This window comes from Aythya fuligula, chromosome 6, assembly GCF_009819795.1.
Source record: "Aythya fuligula isolate bAytFul2 chromosome 6, bAytFul2.pri, whole genome shotgun sequence".
NCBI classification, from domain to species: domain Eukaryota; kingdom Metazoa; phylum Chordata; class Aves; order Anseriformes; family Anatidae; genus Aythya; species Aythya fuligula.
The window spans coordinates 6,829,185-6,848,938 of record NC_045564.1 but is presented as its reverse complement, the minus strand read 5'-3'; the positions used below and the strand labels follow the sequence as shown (position 1 = coordinate 6,848,938).

Genomic DNA, 19,754 nt, shown 5'->3' with positions numbered 1-19,754 from the left:
TGCATTTTGCTAGGCCCCATGCACTTTTTCAGCATTATAATGCTTTAAATTACATTCCTTTTAGTAAACACATTTGACATTGTTCCCAAAAAAGGAGGCACTGAAGAGACTATGGGTTCTTTCCAGCTGTAGCAGTGACCTACAAATGCTGAAAATCATAAAAAAGAGCATAAATAGTGACCCAAAAGAGGGGTTCAGCCAAACCAAATTGCAACAAAGCCCAAATGTCACAGTGTCCTCAGATCAGGGCAGTAATACACTGTGTTAGAGCCCCCTGAATCAGTGCCTTAATGACATGCTGGGAGCACTTATGGTATGAGAAAGGTGGTGATACTAATGCTGCGTATGACTGGGGACTGTAGTGCTTACTGGTATAATACAGATTGCTCTAGCAGTTTGGAGTCTTAAAGGAAAAAGTCTGGCACTAGCCACACAATATGAGAGCAGGAGAGCTACTAGTTCAAGAGAATTTATGACTATGTATGTATGGCAATCTGCATCTCTCCCCTGAGCTGCCTGTACCACAGGTCAGGATGGACGGACAGGCCATTTACTGGTATGGCAGATAACCTTAACAAAGAGAAAGATTCACCGTGAAGAGGGGGAAAATCAAAATCAGAGACTCACCCTGTGACTATGTCCACATGAGGAACGAAGATGCAGAGACCAGAAGGAAGGTGTACACCACTGTCACTTAACACAGTGCTGTGTCCCTGCAAACGTGCAGAAGGCTGTGATAATTAAAGCACTATCCCAAACTGGAAACAGCATCTAGAAGAAGGCCGGAGATGTGTCCGCACTTTCTGCTCTGCTGTGGTAACTATTTCTGTCCTGTTTTCTGCAAGCAGAAAGTAAGTAAATAAATAAAAAGAAAATAATTGTTCTTAATGTCCATTTTTTTTCACAACCACCCTTATTCCTCCCTCCTCCCCCCCCCCCAAAAAAAATGAAAAATATCACTCTGCTTGCCACTGTCTGAGGCATTTACCGACCTCAGGAACTGACATAGGAAGCCTAGGCAAAGCCTGTTTTTCTGTGGCTTAGGGCAGCAGCTACCATCTCATAGCTCTTTTATAACTTTATCCTGTGTGTGGGCAGTGGGATTTGTCCTGCCAGATCTCATCGCTGCAACAAAACCACCAACTCTGTGAGCAGGGTAACCAGGGCACCCCCAAGAACATGAATCTTCTCCTTCTCAGCCTCAACAGACCCAGGACCAAGGTGCTACACTCATCCTGGAGCCAGTTCATGGGGTGCACTCCATGCACGATGGGACCTCACAGGCAGGCTCAAATCTTACCTCTGGGTACCCAGATTCAGCAATTCCCACCAGTTTGTTTTATTCATTTCCTCTTGACACCCCTCTACATTAACACTTTCTCCTGCATGCTTCTCTCCTGCCTAATCCGATATAATACAGGATCAGGCTCCTGAGTGAAAAAATGGTGTGTATTTTCTGGCTGCAGTTAGTTTTCTGGTAAGGGTGCTTCTGGTAGCACAAACTCTGCATTGCCAGAGTGTCAGACCAAAACCAGGAGAAGCAACAGTCCCTTCAGCATGCCCATCAGTAGCAACAGCAATGCCTCTGGCGCCATCGTGTGGCTTAGGCACAACATTGCTGAACAAAAATGAGGAATTTTTGTCTTAAAAAGAACACAACAGGTTTAGACTATGGCCTGATGTACAGAAACACCCAGATCATGGGAATTCTCTCAGAGAATTATGTTCTATTCACCTCCTTGTAAATTACTAGCTTTAGAATAACGACTTTGAAAGCTATCTTCTGTGTCACTATGCTTTTGAGTTCTGAGCCACTTCAGTTTTTTTGTTTTGTTTCTCAGCAAATATGAGGGTTTGAAACCTCCTTTTTGCTTACGAATTTGTGCCACCTCATGACTCCAGGAGATAATGCCTGAAGCTCCCCCTCCACCATGTGGGGAGAGAGGAAAGCATGTAAAATCTCACTGCCTGGCGCTATATATTGTTTTAACCCAATCCTCATCACAACCGTTAATTGGTGCTATTTTTTTTTTCTAGGTAGTTTGTATTTCAGGGCTTTGTTAAAGGAAACAGGCAGGAGCTCCTTCCTGAGTGGAAAGATGCTCTTTGATCCTCAAAACTTTCCCAGGTGGCTGACCCAGGAGAGAGGGGACGCCACCAACAAAGCCCTGCGAGAAAGGGCATAACAGGGATGTGGTCGTGAGGTAAAAATAAGAGCGCCAAAAATTTTGGCACACTTGTTCTGTAAATTAAAACCCACCTGGGGCCTGTGGAGCTGTCTGGCTGCTGAGAAGGACAGTGAAGGGTGGCTCTTCTTGGGCACAGCCCCATCCCTGAGGGGACATTGCCTCAGAGGAGGCAGGACAGAGCCGAATCAAAGGCCTCCCAGAGGTTGGGAAGGATTCATGCCCGGTGAAATCTCTCAAATAACCCTTCAGTAACTCCCTGAGTGCGCAGCCCCTTGCACCCCAGTGCCCACTCCCCTCTTCACCTGAGCCACGATTGTTTCTGCTTCCTCGCTTCCTTCCATAACGTGATTTCCAAACTACACTTAAAAAAAGCACAGCTATTTCAACATAATCCTATTGTGAACACGGATGGATTAGAAGGAGTTTATAAACGAAGGTAGGCAGAAGCGCGCTTCATCACACAGGCGCGTATTTCACGACAGCCTTCAGGAACCAGAAATCCTTCCCTTTACAACACAAGGCAAGGAGGGGAGCAACGCCTCCCTGACTGCAAGCTACCGCTGAACAAACCGAGGGATTATATATTCTGCATGGAAATATAAAATCAACCCCCGGGGAGGCGCCCTAGCAGCCGCGGTCGGCGGCGGGGGCCCGGCGCTGCCTCACCGCCACGCCCCGGCGCAAAATGGCGGCGCGGCTGCTCCGCCTGCGTGGGCTCCTGCGGGCCGCCGGCCCCCGGCCCTTCTCTGCCCAGGCCAGGTAGGGTGGCGCCGGGCTGCGGAGTGGGCACGGCCCCGGGGGTCCTGAGGGGGCTTCGAGGTGCGGGGGGTGGCGTGGACAGGTGGGGGGTGTGTGTGGGGGTGTCCGTGTGGCAGTGTTTGGGGCTGGAAGGGGGAAGGAGCCCATTGGGGAGGCGCTGAGAGAAGGGGGTGTCTGTTCGTTGGGCGTTATGTGGGGGCACAGATGGCTAGGCAGATGTACAATGTGCATGTTTAGGCACAAATGTGTGTGTTTTCCTGTCTGTGTGGGGGTGGGTGTGTAAGTGTTTGTGGGGTTACTCACAGTGTGTGTGCCCATCTATGTACGTGTATGTGTTCATATGTGTGAGCAGTGTTCATGTCTTTATGTATCCTGTATGTATCTTGAGGGGTTATAGGCATGTGCTCATGCAGCAGGAAACTTTTAGGCACAGGTACAAGTCTCTAGCTATATAAATGTGTATATATACATCTACAGGTGCCTATCTATATGCGTATGTTGGTGCCCCACTCGCAGGAGGGCTGCCAGGATCTGGGCGAGCCCCCCGAGCATCCTGGCCCCAGTGGCTTTGGGAGCGAGCTGGCAGGGCTGAGGCTGACCTTTGCTCCACTTCTGGTCACACTCAGGGACACGGAGTCCCGGTGGTGACAGCAGGTGACAGGGAGGACGCGTCCTTGCCCTCGTGAGACATGCTGACCTGCTGCAGGAGAGATTTTAGGGGGAGCAGCAGGGCCCTGGTGGCCTTGGGTGGCCTCTGAATTTTGAGCTGTGCCACCGTGGGGCGGTGGAAGGTGGTGGAAGAGCCCTCGTCTGCGTGCCAAGTGGGCTGTGCGCCCTGAATCAACAAAATAGCCAAAAGAGCCGTCTTAAATGTAGCTCAGTGTTGTCATAAGTAGCTTTAAAAATAAGCTGCAGCTTTTTGGGGAAGTCCATTGTATACCTAGCATGGGAAGCCTGAGTCTGAAAGCACAGCAAGCAGGTTGTGATACTGCATAGTTTGGGACAGGATTGGAGAATCTCTTTTCCATTATAATGTAACTCAGCTCTGTGGGTATAATTTCTGCTGTCTTGTGGCAATAAAGTAAAAGCAAGTCAAAGAACCCAACACACAAAGGTGAGAAATGAAATCTCACTTCAGCCATAAAGTACTATGTCCTTTACACTGTAAGCTCCTGGAAAAGTTTTAAACCTTACTGACTTTATTTATGCTTTCCTCATGTGGTTTCCACTACTGAAATCTATCACTGTTTCAGTTTTCCTTTTTTTTTTTTTTTTTTTTTTTTTTTTAATAATAAAAGAACCTTATTTTTGCAGATGTTGGTGTTAAGAGTTCTGTGATGATTAACTGTCCTGTGCTAACCTTTTAATGTATGCAAAAATACTAAAAGCTAGGAGATGTTAGTATTATTTTCAAAGTTAAAACTTTGCAGAAGTTGATGATAATGCAGGGTCCAATACAGCTGTAAGAGTGTGCGAATCCATGTTGTACTTCTATTTTGGAGAGTTTAAATTTTTGCCATAATGGATCCCAAGTTCTGGGGCTTTGGGGACCATGTATGAGATGAAGTAAATAACAGGAATATAACAGTAAAGAACAGGTTGTGAAGGATCACAACCCACAAAAAAACCTTTGCTCATTCAAAAAGTTTGTTATTTGAAGTTGAACTGAATTGCTTTTTGGGGTTGTGTCATGGGGGGATGAGGAGGTGGTGATTTTTAGCATCTCTGAGGATGAAAATATTTATCCCCTTACTTATGTATATATTCTTATTGTTTTTAATTTTTTTGAAGTGTTAAGGACAAAATGTTCTTGCTTTGCTGTCTCAAAGCCCAACAAAGTACGGTATTTATTGCAAGTATCCTTTGGATGTAATAGCGGGTTAGACTTGTGATACGAACTAAGTTTAGCAGGCAGATGTTTCCTTTCTTGTAAAAGGGTTGCGTAAATAGGGATAACTGTTCAAACGGGTATTCGCTTTTCTTTTTTAGCCCTGCACACACTGAACAGCATGGCACAAAGCGCCAAGAACCCTCTTCAGCTAAAAGTTTAACCGATATAGGAACTCGGAGGATCTTCACATCCGATCATGATATCTTCAGGGAGAGTGCCAGGAAATTCTTTCAGGAAGAAGTGCTGCCTTTTCATGCAGAGTAAGATACCTTTCAAACATTCTCGTTTGCCAAATAGTTTGCTTTTATTCCAAATATGCTTTTTTGGGTGTTACTTAATATGACAAAATAAACAGGGTATTTGTTTTCTTTTACCTTCTATTTTCAAATTGACTTGATTAAAACAAACCTGCCTATAAAATTTATGTGTGGATGAGTTGCACACAATCAAAATTCACAGAATACTGAGCTGCCATTATCATTTTAGGCATTTAAGCAGGACAAATGCAGTCTGTAGAGTTTCAGACAAAGTATCCCTATTAACTCTGACACTGGTGTTTTGATGGTAAAGTTAAGGAGACAGTTACCATGTTGTCATCCAAAAAGCATTAACGTTGTGTCTGGATTAGTGCAATGGATATTGCAGGTATGGTCCGTGCAGGATGGCAAGCTGGAGTATGCATTACCCAGAAAATTGCACAAAATACTTTGGTTTAAATTTGTATGTTTTTTGCTTCTGTGGAAGTGTGCGTGCTCTCTTCTACACAGTAGAGGTGTCATTCTTCCACTGAAATGGAGCTGGAGTTTTTTTCCCCTTATTTTAGTTGCATAATATTATAGTTGGGGGAGGTGAGATGGGAAGGAACTGAGAACATTTTTTTTGAAGGGAATGAACTGAGAATGTGTTTTTTTGAAGCGTTAAGCTACAGTACTGTCTTGAGCAATTCTACTTTACCTGAAAAACATGCCTGTAGCAGCAATGGGGGGGCTAACGAAGGGCTTATTCTTCAGTCATGCTGCAGGATGAATTTCTTGATGCAGTTCAAAGTGTATCTACAAACAATCAAGATGACACAACTGAGTGGGTGAGGTCTTGTGGCTCCAGGGCCGAAATGAACAGCAGGAGGCAAAGGAAACTGCTTATGTCGGGATTGTTGCCAGTTTTTTTTTTGTTTTGTTTTGTTTTTTTAAACTCTAATCAGGACCTCAAAGTCATGAAAAAGTGGATTTTCCACTACATAATCATATTCTGTTTACAAAAACAGATATTTTCCTTCATCTTTTGTTAGAATGACTTCTGTTTACAAAGCTGCGCCAGATACTGGATCTGCGTGAGGTTAATTACGATCTATGTACTAGCTTGCTGACAACTATTTCCTAGGTAGATTGGAACAAGTCAGACTTGTGTTCTTGCGTCACTTCAGTGACCTCTGAACCATTTTGTTCTCGCACCTTTGAAGTAAATGAGGAGGCTTCAAGCACAGAATACCAATTGGCTGAGCCAACATGAAGAGACTGGTGTGGCATCAACGAACGTGGATGGTTGTGAGAAGAAGCATTAGTGAGCGGTGAGGGTAGAGACAGGAATAGCCCCGAAAATGGGGGGACAAAAAAAAAAAAGCAAATATGGTCAATAGAAGGATTTGTTTAAGATTTCCAGCGCAGGAGCAAAAGCTCTGGGAATAAGCTTAAGTGTATATGGGATAAGATACATTATTAACTGTGGATAAAGTGCTGTGGTACAGCTCTAACACACCCGTGAGTGCATCAGAGGAATCTCTCATCCAATTTATCTACCATATTATTTCAAAAGTGTGGCTTAAAAAAAAAAGCTGTGCCATTAATAGCCATCCAACTTCCTAATATGTTGGTGAACTTGGTAAAAAGGTACTATTTTTCTGAGAACAAGTAATTCATGTAGTTTTAAATCTGCAGACTGTCAGCAGATGAGCCTTAGCTGTCTATTTGTGGACTTGAAACCACCGTGCAGCGTTAATTTACCAAAGTACAGTGCAAAGTACACAGGCTGTTGTTTTTCTTCCTTTAGGTTGCTAATGTGTTGACGTGTCTTTCTTAAAAAGCAGTTCTCACTGATGGATTTGAAATCTTTCACAAACTGATGTGTTTATATGCATTTTGTATGTGGGGAAAATAGTGTCTGGAAGATAAGTAATTATCCAGATGGTTGTGGCTTAATCTCCTAAATCCTGGTGTAGTGCTCAGACCACTAGGCAGCACAGCCTTTCATAACAAGGCTTAAAGAGATGTTGGGTTATATATTGGAAACAGGAGTTCAAACGTGTTATATAGGTGATGTCTGTGGAATGCCAGTGGCGTTTATGGGCTTGGAGGATGGAAAACCTGTTATTAAGCCACCACTTCTTAGCTGGGAAATTGTAGTTGTCTCTGCTCCCCACTTGTGTATTGCTGAGGCTGAAAGTCTCTCTCCTGAGCAGTGAAACCTGGCTGCAGGTGCTGTAGTGGGAAGTGGCAGCCATGACAAATGAGAGGTAGCACATGGGGAATTTAATGGATGACTCTGTTCTTGTGCTGTTTGCAGGTGGGAGAAGGATGGCCAGGTGAGCAGGGAGCTCTGGGAAAAAGCTGGACAGCAGGGCTTGCTGGGTGTTGCTATTGCTGAAAAGCATGGAGGCATTGGAGCGGATATTCTCTCTTCTGCCGTGGTCTGGGAGGAGCAGTAAGTACTAGACACTTCAGGACCAGTTTCAATCATGTTATCAATAACTTGTTTTCGTCATAAGAATTCCTCTATGGTTACAGAAAATAGTGTTTCTCATGAGAAGGATACTTTAGACCTATGTAAGTCCCTCCTGCTTTAAGTATTCCAGATAATTGTTTAAGTAATAAATGTCATTGTGCTCTACTGCTAGGACCAAGGGAAGCACTTTCATTAGTCTTCTAGGTCATACAACAATTTGGCTGTGAACGTACATTCTATAAATAACAGTACAAATGCCACGTGTTCAGGTTATGTATGAGACTTCTGTGGGGTCGGGCTTTCTTTCAGTGTTGGGGCCATGTTGTAAAGTTGTCAAGTTCACTGTTTAAATTTCTGCCTGTACTGTTTTGCTTTTTTCTCCACTTTCCAAGGATGTACGTTAACTGCACTGGCCCAGGCTTCAGCCTTCATTCAGATATAGTCATGCCTTACATTGCAAACTATGGCTCTGAAGAACAGATTAAGCGCTTTATCCCTGAAATGGCTGCAGGCAAGTGTATTGGTGCCATTGCCATGACAGAACCTGGGGCTGGCAGGTAAGCTAAAAACAAAGACAGATGGTCATAATGTTATGTGCAGTCTACTGATTTCTCAGCGGAAAAAAATTCACAAACATCCTGGTTATATGGTCATCTTAGTAACTACACAACAACCTAGTATACGTAGGACTTCAGACTTACAGATTACAGCTTTGTCATTTCAATACTCTTGCTTAGAAAGCATTTCCTTATTGTATTGCCATCGGCAAATATGCTTTGCATTTGCTTTTATAATATGATTTTATAGTTAATAATCTGCTTGTCATGTGAATATAATTCTAATATGAAATGTAGTAAGGAGAGAATCACGTACATCAGCAAAGAAGTCTTGACTTCTTTGGTATTAGATTTGTTTTGAAACAGGGTGTTGTATTGTTTTTTTCCCCTCTGAATCCTTTCAAAACAGAAGTGTCCTTCCTTTGCTGTCATTATTGAAGGGCAGACAGCACATGTTTTGGGTAGACACAGCTGATCAGGCCGGTTTCCAAAGCAGAGGAACAGGTGAAGAGCAAAACCTTTTGGTGTCACACTTCTCCAGTTGGTAGGCATTGCCAACAGCTTTTTTGCAGAGCCTCCTCATTAGGACTGAGCCTGCTCGGAAGGTGTCCTTTTGTCTGGCATTTGTCTTCTGAAGCGTGTCAGCATAAGGGGAGGCTGACCCATTACTGATACATTGGTGTCAGTTCTTGATTATTACCACCTCCCAAAAGCCAGTATATTAAAACCACCTCATGCTCCTGTACAGTGGCCTAGATTTACATCCCTTTGTGCAGTAGGCTTTTGGTTTCTGTTACACTCCAAACCATTTCACCATGTTCCATTATCCTGTGCATTTTCACTGATTGCATGTAGGGATGGTATGAAGTCTACTTTTATATTGGATAGAATTTAAGAGACAAATTGCAACGTCTGGAATGGTTTCTTGAAGGACCTTTTGAATTTCGTTCTAGTGATTTGCAAGGAGTACGAACATATGCAAAAAAAGATGGAAGTGACTGGATTCTTAACGGGAGTAAGGTAAGTGAGCAGACCTATGCCACTTGTAGCCTTTGGTAGTTGAATGCACTCAGTGAGGGATGTACACTGGAATCAGTGTTTCCTCCTACTCCTTCCACTTTCTTTTTCCAGTTGCTTTTTTAGTAAAACTTATATTTTTGCTATTGGCAATTAATGGACCAATTTATGGAAGGGTTTGAGCAGGTAGTTTTGTAGCTTTTAAATCATATCTAAACGCTTTCTTTTTTCTTGAACTGGAAGAAGTCCTGCATAGTATAATCAGAACCAGGGTTATTTCTCAGTGCTGAGGTTGAACAACAAAATATGTGTTACCAATGTGAAATCTTCTGTGGCCTGAGTGGCTTGTTAAAATGCAAGCTGTGGAATCTTTATTCAGGAACCTGCTGCTCATATTAGAAAGACAAAACCACTGCATTAGATTCCAAGTGTATGCTGTCAAGCTGTTACAAAGCTGGCAGCATTAACCTCATCTTTTGTTCCCATAATAAGAAAGCAAGAGGGCAGAAGTAAAGTGTTGAAATAGAAGTGTGGGTTCAACAGGTGTGTGGTAGGGTTGTTTTTGTTTTTTTTTTAAAGCTTCATCTTTCTGTCCTCTCATTTTGTAACCCTGTTGGAATCATAGTACTAACAGAGACTTAAGGCCTTAGCAGAATTTTAGGTGGTGAGAATGCATGCAAGCAAACTTTTACAGTAGGTATTTAAAAAAATACTCCCTTGTTCTGTGTAGTTGAAGTCAAGACTGCGTTTCTTTTGGTGGAGTTAGGATGAGTCATGGCAGGCGGATAGATAATTCTGCAGAACTGTAGTAAGCAGTTGTTAATAGAAACCATTAATAATGTTTATATTTTATACCTTGCTAACTCATCTTCTTTAAAAGAGAACCTCTCTTAATTTGATGTCTACAGTTGAAAGCACTTTCTGTCTTTATCATGGGACAGACAAAAGAAACAGATTTGTGTTCTTTAACTTCACAATTCTGATCCTAACCATACCTCTCAAACTAATCCTTCCCTTCGACAGACCTTGTTCTAAAGCAAGTTTTTTTTTTTTTTTCCTTATACAGGTATTCATCACCAATGGTTGGATGAGTGATGTAGTGATTGTGGTTGCAGTTACAAACCGAGAAGCCCGATCTCCTGCTCATGGAATCAGCCTTTTTCTGGTGGAAAATGGAACAAAAGGTTTCATCAAAGGACGCAAGCTGAACAAGATTGGCCTGAAAGCTCAAGTAAGTTAATACAACCTCTAACCCACAGTAGACTTGGAGGAATTCTAAAACTGGTTAATTCCTGGCACTAGCTAAATAAAGATAGAATGAAACTGTGGTGTTATCTTAACTCTTGGGCTTTAGAGCACAAAAAATATACATCCAAAGTATGTATGCTGAGTTTGCATATGGATGTCTGAAGCACGTGATGTTCAAGGAGAGGTTACAAAGCTGGATTTCTTCACTCTGAAGTTTGGATGGGATGGGATCATGTTGCTGTCTTTAGCTTTGTAAACAGTGTCTGTAGAGATGGAGGAGAAGAGTGAAAGGGTAGCAAGGCACACAGGTTACGCTGAGGAAATTTCTACTTTGGCGCTTCAGGAAGTGTAACTGGATAAGGCCCTCAGCTGTCTGCGTTGCTGAAGCTGCTTTGAGTAGGATATGGGTGACCTCAGGAGGACCCTTCCAACCTAAATTCTTCTATGACTTAATGCAATAGCATGAAAAAATGGGGTGCAAAAAAAAAAGTGGAATGAAGAGATAAGAATGTCAGACTAAAAACCCTTGCACTTAAAATCCTCTTAGGACACAGCAGAGCTGTTTTTCGAAGATGTGCGGTTGCCAGCAAGTGCCTTGCTTGGACAAGAAAACAAAGGCTTCTATTATTTGATGGCAGAGCTCCCTCAGGTAAGAGGAATGAAAGTGTTTGTTGTCTTTAGGAAGAATACAGAGACCCAACTTTTGTCATTGCAAGAATCTGCCTTAATCTTAGAGATGATTCATCTTGGAGAGCCACATCTGTCTCAGAATTGGGATGTCTGTAAACAGCGTCCTGTTGATACTACTGCTTTTTACCTGAGTTACACAGTTTCTACGGATAAATGTTTGGTTCTTTGGGCATTAGTAACAGTCTTGACATCCCACCAGCTCAAAGCTAGAGCTCTGAATCCCAGTTATTGAAGAACCTGCACGTAGGGTATTATCTTAAAGAACATGTCAGTTTTCTCATACGCTTCTAGTATGGAAGTATGGAATTTTGCTCAATAGACTACATACAGCTTGGAGCTATCATGACTTTGGCATTCTCTAATGAAAGACCAAGTGTTGCTGTTCTAGCTTTTCTAATTGCAGAACCATATTAAAGATACAAGTTTTTTTTTTTCTTTATCCATATAGCAAAGTAAAGAAGTTGTTACCAAAATGTCTTGCTAGTGAAAATAACACAGTTTGACTTACTGAAGCTTTGGAATGGTTTGGGAGGACAAAGAGGCAATGCGATTTTTTTTTTCAAAACACAACTGTGCTTTGTCAAAACTGACTGTTTGCCTCATCTGGTAAAGATCATGTTTATTTAATTTTATGCTGTGAGTAAATATGAAACCTGATTAAAGGAAATGTACTGCTTTAAAAAATAGTGCACTCACAGATTCAATGGGATGCATAAGATGACTTCACCTGTGCTAGAAGTAATCGTTCTGTACTTTGTTTCTCAACATGTTATGAGAGAAAGGAAAAACAGGCAGTGTTCTTGTAGGTTTTTGTTGGTTTTTTTCAAAGGTTGTCCTATTGAAATAGGTAAACACAGTGTATTTTGTTTTTGTGGTTTTTTTTTTTTTTATTTTTAACTGAGCTGTGGAAACTAGTAATTAAGCATAAATCAACGTGCAGCTTTCAGTCAGTCAGAGTCCTATGGTTGACGTGTAGCTATTTTTCTGGGATGATGTTCTGTCAGCAAAATGACCAACAAGCCTTAAAAGTGGACTTCAAGCATCAAGACATTTGTCCCGCTCATTAATTTCAGTAATGTAGTGTCTGGCTTGATCCCTAGTGTGACTTCTGCCCCCCTTTCTCAATGAACATCACTGAGCATCTGTTTCCCAGTTGTGCATTTACGTGTGTGCGTCTGCACAGAAATGTAGGACTAATTCCCCTGGATTCTGTAATTTGTGTTTCTAAAGGAGAGACTGTTAATTGCTGATATGGCTCTTGCCGGCTGTGAATTCATGTTTGAAGAGACAAGGAATTACGTGAAGCAAAGAAAAGCCTTTGGGAAGACGATTGCACACTTACAGGTGAGTTTAAATTGTAAGACTTGTAAAGCCAGATGCACAATGGAATTTGTATACATTCGTATGTGTAATGTTGAGCAAGTGAAAGTCACTGGACTGTTACCAAAAGATTGCTTGCAGAGCTTCACTCTTGGGCTGTGGCTGATTTTATGCCCAATGTTTTTAAAAACCACTAAAAGGCAATGCGTGTATTTTAAGTCAATAAGGTACCCTACAGCAGTACTGCTTTTGGAAGTGAAATATGCAGTAGAAACTATACTGGCTTTTTGCTGGTGATGAAGTAAAAATATGTATTTTTTTGCATTTAGTCTTGCATTTTACCATCAGAGCTCCTAATCATAGGGTTTACTACACCTGCTTGGATTCCTGTATGTGCCTGGAATCCTACAGACCGCAGAAGAGCTTGGTGCATGTGCAGGTACTGCAAAACTGCACATAATGCACTGCAGCAACATGATCTTCATGAGAGTGATGCTCAGGGTCCCCAAGCAGTGACCTTGCTGCCTGAATGCCTGCAAAGGTGTTTGTATTCAGCTTTATGGGTGTAGTAACAAGATTCCTGAGCTACCAGGTAGCTGGGTATTCAAGTGATAGCATTATAAAACTGTTGGATTTACTGTTGGAGTATAGGTCGCTTTTGACAGTGCAAATTAAATTGTATTTTGAGGCATGCTTACGCTATTTGGCTGTTGTCAGAAAGCCCAATAACATGAAAGCAACATTTGATGTAATTTTCCTGAAAACTTCATCTTTTAAGGCTGAAACAGACCAAGCTCCTGTGTGTTTCATCTGTAGGATAGGAGTGACTACTACTTGTTGGAGCATGTTAGCTTCTTTTGATATGCTTCAGAGATAATTGGAACTTGAATATTTTGATTCTGTCTTTCTTTGTCAAAATTAAATATCTAATTACTGGGAATAGCAGCAGAACTAAGCTCTTCAGAAGTGCTGGAATGGGAGGTATCTTTCAGGAAATCATGATCTTCATTTCTTTTTGAACCGAGTATTCAGAAATACTGGAATTTAGTATGTGCAAGGAGCAGATTTAACACAATAAATGTATTTTAAAGTTTATGTAGGTGTGGAATGCTTTCTAATTGTAGTAGTTCACTGTTCAGAGACCTCCAAAATAACGTTTTTCTAGGGTAAACTGTTGCCAGTCACTAGGAGGCCAAAATTGAGTCAAAAAAAAAAATCCATTCTTGCATACCTTTTCAGTTTCCTTTTTGCACTTAAATGTGCATGGAATCAAAAATCTGTTCTAATTAGAGCATTGACTTGCCTAATTCTTTGTTTTTTAATACCGTACTGTAGCAGGACTCAGTTATAATAATTGTCTAGGGAAGCAAGGAGACTTATTCTATAAAAGTTTAGAACAGTGAGATCGGGCAAAACTTCTGTTCCTGTTTGGTGTTTTGATCCAGTTCCTACCAGAACTGCTCCAAGATGATGACATACTTGCCTTACTGGATTTTAGGTATCCTTAGCAATGGATTTTACCTTTTCCATTTAGAAAGTCTTTTCCAGTGTGGCAGAACTAGATGTCAGAAAAAATTCTGATAGTTGGTCTAAAAACTTCTTTGTTTTTGCATATCTCTTGGCAATGCTTAAACTCTGAAAAAGTGAATGTACAGACGATGCATCCAATGTATGATGAAATAAATGTTACAGCTAGAGTGAAAGTACATGCTCCCACAAGGGGGAGCAGAGAGTAACAGCTCCCACTACCTCTTAACTCTGTGCTGTCTGGGAACTTGTTTTCAGGCTCTTGGAGGGTTTTCCCTATAATGCCATGTTTTGAGTTGGTCTGGAGGATTAAAGGGCAGTAAATGTCTCTAATAAGATTGGTAAAGATGTATTGAAAACAAACTACATTTAAATATAAAGAGCCCAAACTGTTTTGAAACAGTGATATCTTACAGGAATGCTTCTAGAAAATGCTTCCCGTTCTACTTCAAATGCAGCTTAAAAACAGTACTACTTCTACTCTTTCTTTCCTCTGCCTTATCCATCCACTCCCAAAATAAGACTGTACAGCACAAGTTGGCAGAAATGAAAACACAGATTTGTGTGGGACGAGCCTTTTTGGACAACTGTTTGCAGCTGCATGCGGATAAACGCCTGGACTCCTCCACAGCTTCTATGGCGAAGTACTGGTATGTGGTTGAAGTAATCTGGAAATGTTACTTGTATAACCTTAACGAGAGTCTAATAATAAAAACGCTGAACTGCTCATATTTGAACAAAAGATAAAATTACTGTCTGATTAATAACATTGTCAGTTTCTAGTAGAGGCCACTAGCTTTAACTTAAATCAAGTAGTCAACAACAGTGAGTTATGTTGAAAACCAGGGGCTGCTAAAGCAAATCAATTTTAAAGTAATAGCATGCTTTTAAAATAGGCTTCCATTAATACTAAGACCAGGACTCAGCCTCAATTAAAAGTGAGCATTTCATTGGTATTTAGAAAGTTACATATTTCTATAACAAATCATTTTTTTCTTTTTTTTTCTTAGTCACAAGTTAATTTGAAGCTCATATGATACAGAATACTTTTTAGTTAGCATTACTTAGCAATAGTTGTTTGGCCCAGCTACTTTTCGAAGCTGTCTGGTTTTGGGAAGAAATAGTTGGCTACAGCCAGTGCTGCAATTGAGACTAAACAGTTCTTCTTTTATTAGCCAGAACTTCTCCTCCCGCTCCCTGTATTTGATGGTGTTATCTGTTAACTTAGGCTTAACCAGAGAAATCTGGATGAGTAGGGGCATCTAAGATAAGGCACATGAATTTGTAATCTGCGTAGTTTTATCTTGGTTGTAAAGATAAGAGGAAAAAAGCATGCCAGATATTAACAAAAAATGTTATAGAAAATAGAGATTTACAGGTTCTAGACCTTCAAAAGTAAATGTAGTGTTAATAAGCAGAAAATGCTGATGGAATATAGTCAGAATACCTACTGTGAAAGTAAGGATTTTATTTGAATGCTATTCTTAGCACTGCTTACCTAGAAATAACAGGTACGTAAGTAGACTCATTCAGTTCTGAGGAGGAAGAAACAGCTAGTGCCAGGTCAGATGCAGACTTGCTTTGGAAAAATCTGTTGAGGAAGTAAGGAATTTGAAACTCCCCTATCCACTCACGTGTTAGTGCCACAGTTTGTCGTGGATTTCCCCATTCCCTATTAGAGTTCCCATGGCTCCTTTCCATAGCACTCTTAGATGGTCTAGAAACTGCTTGAAAGTAGAACTGCTTCATTCCCTAATATTCCAGGGGACTATCTCCCATTGATTTTGCTTATTAACTTTTGCCCAGTCAATGACTTGATTTAGAGGTTGGGTGAATTTTGAAGTGTAGCTTGTGTCTCTCTCCTGATACCTGGTGAAAGGTCTGTAGACTTCGTGGTGGCCAGTTGTACTATATAGCTAAATTTGGAGATACATTTAAAGGCAGTTGGCAGTAACTCACTGTTGCAGGTCTAAAATTGGTATAATAAACTGTAAGAACCTGGCTGGAGGGTTGGTTTAGAGAAAGGACTCCTCTTACATTCTTCCATGAAAAGCAATTGACTCCAGTGGTCATCATCTTTACTTCTGTTATCACTCTGAAACTTTTTTTTTCCCCCAGGTCATTTAACTTTGGCTTGAACTTCTAGTGAAGTTAAAATCCTAGGGGTTCTTATGTCTGATTTTCATTGATTGTTTGAAATAACATGAAGTATGTAGCTTGCCAGAAGCTGAGAGATACAGCACATCGACTTCAAAGGGCATGTTATCCCTCACATTCTAGAGGGAAGGCTTACAAAACTGAATGCTTTAAGAAAATTATTTTAGATAATAAAATTATTGAATATTTTGCAGTGAGCAATCCTGTTTAAGAATTGAAGTATTCTTGCAAATTTAAAGCTGTAAAATATTTATGGGAAAATAAAGCATTCCCTAATAATGGTTATAGTTAAAGAGCATCATGGTATGTTGGTTGTGGGGGGCAGAAAGCCTGCAGTGTTCTTAAATTTTATGATGTAACTGAAGGATAAGATGAGAGAACATACCAACCTGCTTTACAAAAGAAGTCTCTTAGCCTGTGAGAAAGGTAAACAGGTTTGTTTGTCTTGAACGCTTTCCTTCTCTGAAAGCTCTTCTGTAAGGGGAACAGATCTTAAATGGTTTTCAATTCAATGTATGTGTTTCTCATCACGCAGGAAGAAAATAGCCCTCACAATCTAAAGTATTTTAATGGCCAATGTTTTAGATCAGTTATGAAATATAGCCAAGAAGTTGGCTATCTTTTTGTCTTGGTAACTTCTCTGTGTCTCTGGTAATGTTTCCCAGCATACATCCTTCTAACAACCTATTTCTTTTTGATCATTTAAGGTCGTCTGATCTCCAGAACAGTGTAGCTACTCAGTGTGTGCAACTGCACGGTGGCTGGGGGTACATGTGGGAGTATCCAATTGCAAAGTAAGTGTAAGATTTCAGACTCGAATGATGAAGGATTACTAGCAAAGTAAAATGAGGCACTTTTACATCTACTTGTCAGTTGTTTTGTGTTAGTACTGATTTACTGTTCCTTTTTCATCATGTTTATTGAAAGGCAATCCTCTGTCCAGATGTCTGCAGGAAAGCTTTGTTTTGATCCTCCAAATAATTCATAACCTGTTGAGCAATTGCCTGTTTTTCACAAACAGAAGTTCTCCTTGTAGGAGTAATAGGGAGGAAAAAAAGTATTTAAAAAAGAAAATGAGCTACTGTACATAATTTATCTGGAATTAAATATATATGCATGAAGGGGAAAAAAGGTTGGTCAGCCTAAAGTTTGCCTAATACTGTAAAATAACAAGTTGCCTAATCAAGAGCATGAGTGGTTATGTTCAGCTTTTTGTACCTTTTTAAATGATAAAGCTGAGGGGCTTGCATGTAGAGAGAGATTTGTCATTCCCAATTTCTGGCTTTATGTTTTTTGGAACAGTTACAGAGTTTTTACCATTTTCTTACATTCTCTAGGAAGACGTTTTTTTATTTCTCTACATTCCATTGCCACAACAGGATATGTAGAGCTTCTGTTTAAAAAAAAAAAAAAAAGTTAGAAGGGTTAACTTGAAGTTAAAAGAAAAATAGAAGGGTTAGCCCCAGTTGTTATAAGCAGATACCTAGAGTTCATTTTTTAAACTGAGCAGGTTTAGATTCGTTATTCTAAATATACTTAGAGTATGAAGAGTTACTTTCAACTGACTGTTTAATGTGTGTTTTTAATCCTCACGTATTTTGTCGACTGTCCTGCATGCTATCTCATTAAGTAGGGAGGTCAGCAAGCCCTGCTCGGGGTGTCTTTGAAGTGCTGCTTATCTGTGTGTGCAGCGGCTGTCTGTATGGGGATGGCGATTCCTGTAGTTCAGCAACTGAGCTACAGGGATCAGGGATCATCTACAGGGATTCAGTGGGCTGCACTCTCTGTATAATGATGCAGAATTAGGATGGAAAAGCACACTGTCACCCTGTGTGCTGTCACCAGCCATGCATGTCCTGGGGCCAGTTCCAGCACAGAGATGGGAATGATCTGGCTGCGTGCAGTTTTTCAGCTGCTGGCCCACATGGAGCTGGAGCTGGTACCAGCAGAAAGCTGTAGCCAGGCTGACGGGAAGAAAATTGGCACTTTTCCTCCCAAGGTGTTTAAGGCCCACCTGAAAGAAAGAACTGACAGCGCTGGTAGCAGTCCTGTTGACAGGATCAGACAGGCCAGGGCATTAGAGCAAATTACCATGATAACTATCAGGTTGGCTCTGCAGGAGTTGTTTTTTCACAACAAGGAGGCACCTGGCTCCCAGAGGTTATGCAGGCGTGCTGTTGTCGATCAGGACGTGTGTGGGGGTGAGTGGGGTTTTGGTGGCCAGAGCTGAGTTAATGCACAGGGGATGTGAGGGAAAGAGGGAATGAGAAGCGATGGGGGGAAAAAGCAGTAGGAGTCTGGTTTTGTAGAGCTTTTAAAACACCTTGATGTGTGTGAATCTCCTTAGAAAAGTACCAACTTTTGTCTTCGAGTATCCCACTTCTCAAAGTCACTGTTTTTCCCATTTCTCTTTTTATTGTATATACATTCTGAGAAATGCTGATTTAAATCTTTTTTTCTTTTTCCCCTGTCCTCAGAGCTTTTGTGGACGCCCGCGTTCAACCCATCTACGGCGGCACCAACGAAATAATGAAGGAGCTCATTGCTAGGGACATTGTCAGTGACAAGTAGGGCGGGCGCTTGCCCCGCAGAACCCCTCCCCACCCCCTTTTATACTAACACATGGCTTAACCTCAGCCACCCGAATGTGAGTAGAAGAGATTCGCCTAGCACACCAGCTCCTTCAAGCAGACAAAACCTCGAGGAGAGGGGCGGTGGCAGCAGGAGCAGCTTCCTGGGGAGTCCTCGCTTCGACCACGAAGCCCTGCGTTGAGCGGCATCGCGCCGCGCTCTCAGCCGCCCCGTGCCTTACCCCCGCTGCCCGAATAAAGCCTTTCTATGCACACCCCGCCTCCCTCGCTCCGGGCGCGCCGGCGCGCCCGCGCGCGCTGGGGAAGGGGGCGGAGCGTCTGGGGGGCCCCGCCCCTCCCCTCGCGCGGCTTGGCCCCGCCCCCGGGGCGCGGCGCGCTTTAGCTGGGCGCGGACTGTTCAACCGCGGCACTGCGGCCGCGCCGCGCGGGCCGGAGGCGGCGGCGCCGCTGCTGCTGCTGCAGGAGGAGGAGGAGGAGGAGGCGGGCGGAGGCAAGCGCGGGGCGGCGGGGAGCGGAGCGGGAGGGAGCGAGGGAGGGGAGCGGGGAAAGGGGGGGAGAGGCCGGGGGGGGGGAGCGCGGAGAGGGGAGCGGGGAGAAGCGCGGCCCGGCGGCGGTTGGGTCCCGCGGCGCTGGCGCGCATGCGCGAGGGGGGCTGGGTGGGGGCGGGGCGGGAGGGGGTAACGGTCCGGGAGGGGGCGGGGCTTGGCGCGAGGATTGGGCGGGAGGGGCCGCGCCTCAGCCCCCTCAGCGCCCTGCCTCGGGCCCGCCGCGGCTGGGGGGGGGAACGAAATCCCCCTCAGCGACACCCCGCGGGGCAGGGGACCTCACCTCCCCCTCAGTGACACCCCCTCAGCACTGGGGACCTCAACTCCCCTTCAGTGACACCCCTCAGTGCCGGGGACCTCAACTTCCCCCTCAGCGACACCCCTCAGCACTGGGGACCTCAACTACCCCTCAGCGACACCACTCAGTGACACCCCCTCAGCACTGGGGACCTCAGCTTCCCCCTCAGTGACACTCCTCAGTGACACCCCCTCAGCACCAGGGACCCTACCGCCCCGTCACCGCACCTGGTGTCTCAGCGCGGCAC

At 43.0% G+C, this 19,754-nt stretch overlaps 1 protein-coding gene across 1 annotated transcript; it reads left to right on the top strand.

Annotated features, from left to right (window-relative positions):
* Positions 1–2,781: 2,781 nt before the first annotated feature.
* Positions 2,782–18,916, top strand: ACADL (acyl-CoA dehydrogenase long chain). Its single transcript, XM_032190562.1, has 11 exons — positions 2,782–2,948; positions 4,938–5,099; positions 7,399–7,536; positions 7,950–8,114; positions 9,068–9,134; positions 10,198–10,362; positions 10,927–11,028; positions 12,300–12,413; positions 14,439–14,566; positions 16,781–16,867; positions 18,551–18,916. The coding sequence occupies exons 1-11, from the start codon at positions 2,875–2,877 to the stop codon at positions 18,642–18,644; spliced, it is 1,296 nt and encodes a 431-aa protein (XP_032046453.1). The 5' UTR covers positions 2,782–2,874; the 3' UTR covers positions 18,645–18,916.
* The last annotated feature ends 838 nt before the right edge of the window (positions 18,917–19,754 follow it).

Coding starts and splice junctions, on each gene's coding strand:
- ACADL (XM_032190562.1), top strand. CDS start 2,875: ATGGCGGCGCGGCTGCTCCGCCTGCGTGGGCTCCTGCGGGCCGCCGGC. Junction 10,363..10,926: donor AGATTGGCCTGAAAGCTCAA/GTAAGTTAATAC, acceptor AAATCCTCTTAG/GACACAGCAGAGCTGTTTTT. Junction 12,414..14,438: donor AGACGATTGCACACTTACAG/GTGAGTTTAAAT, acceptor TCCCAAAATAAG/ACTGTACAGCACAAGTTGGC.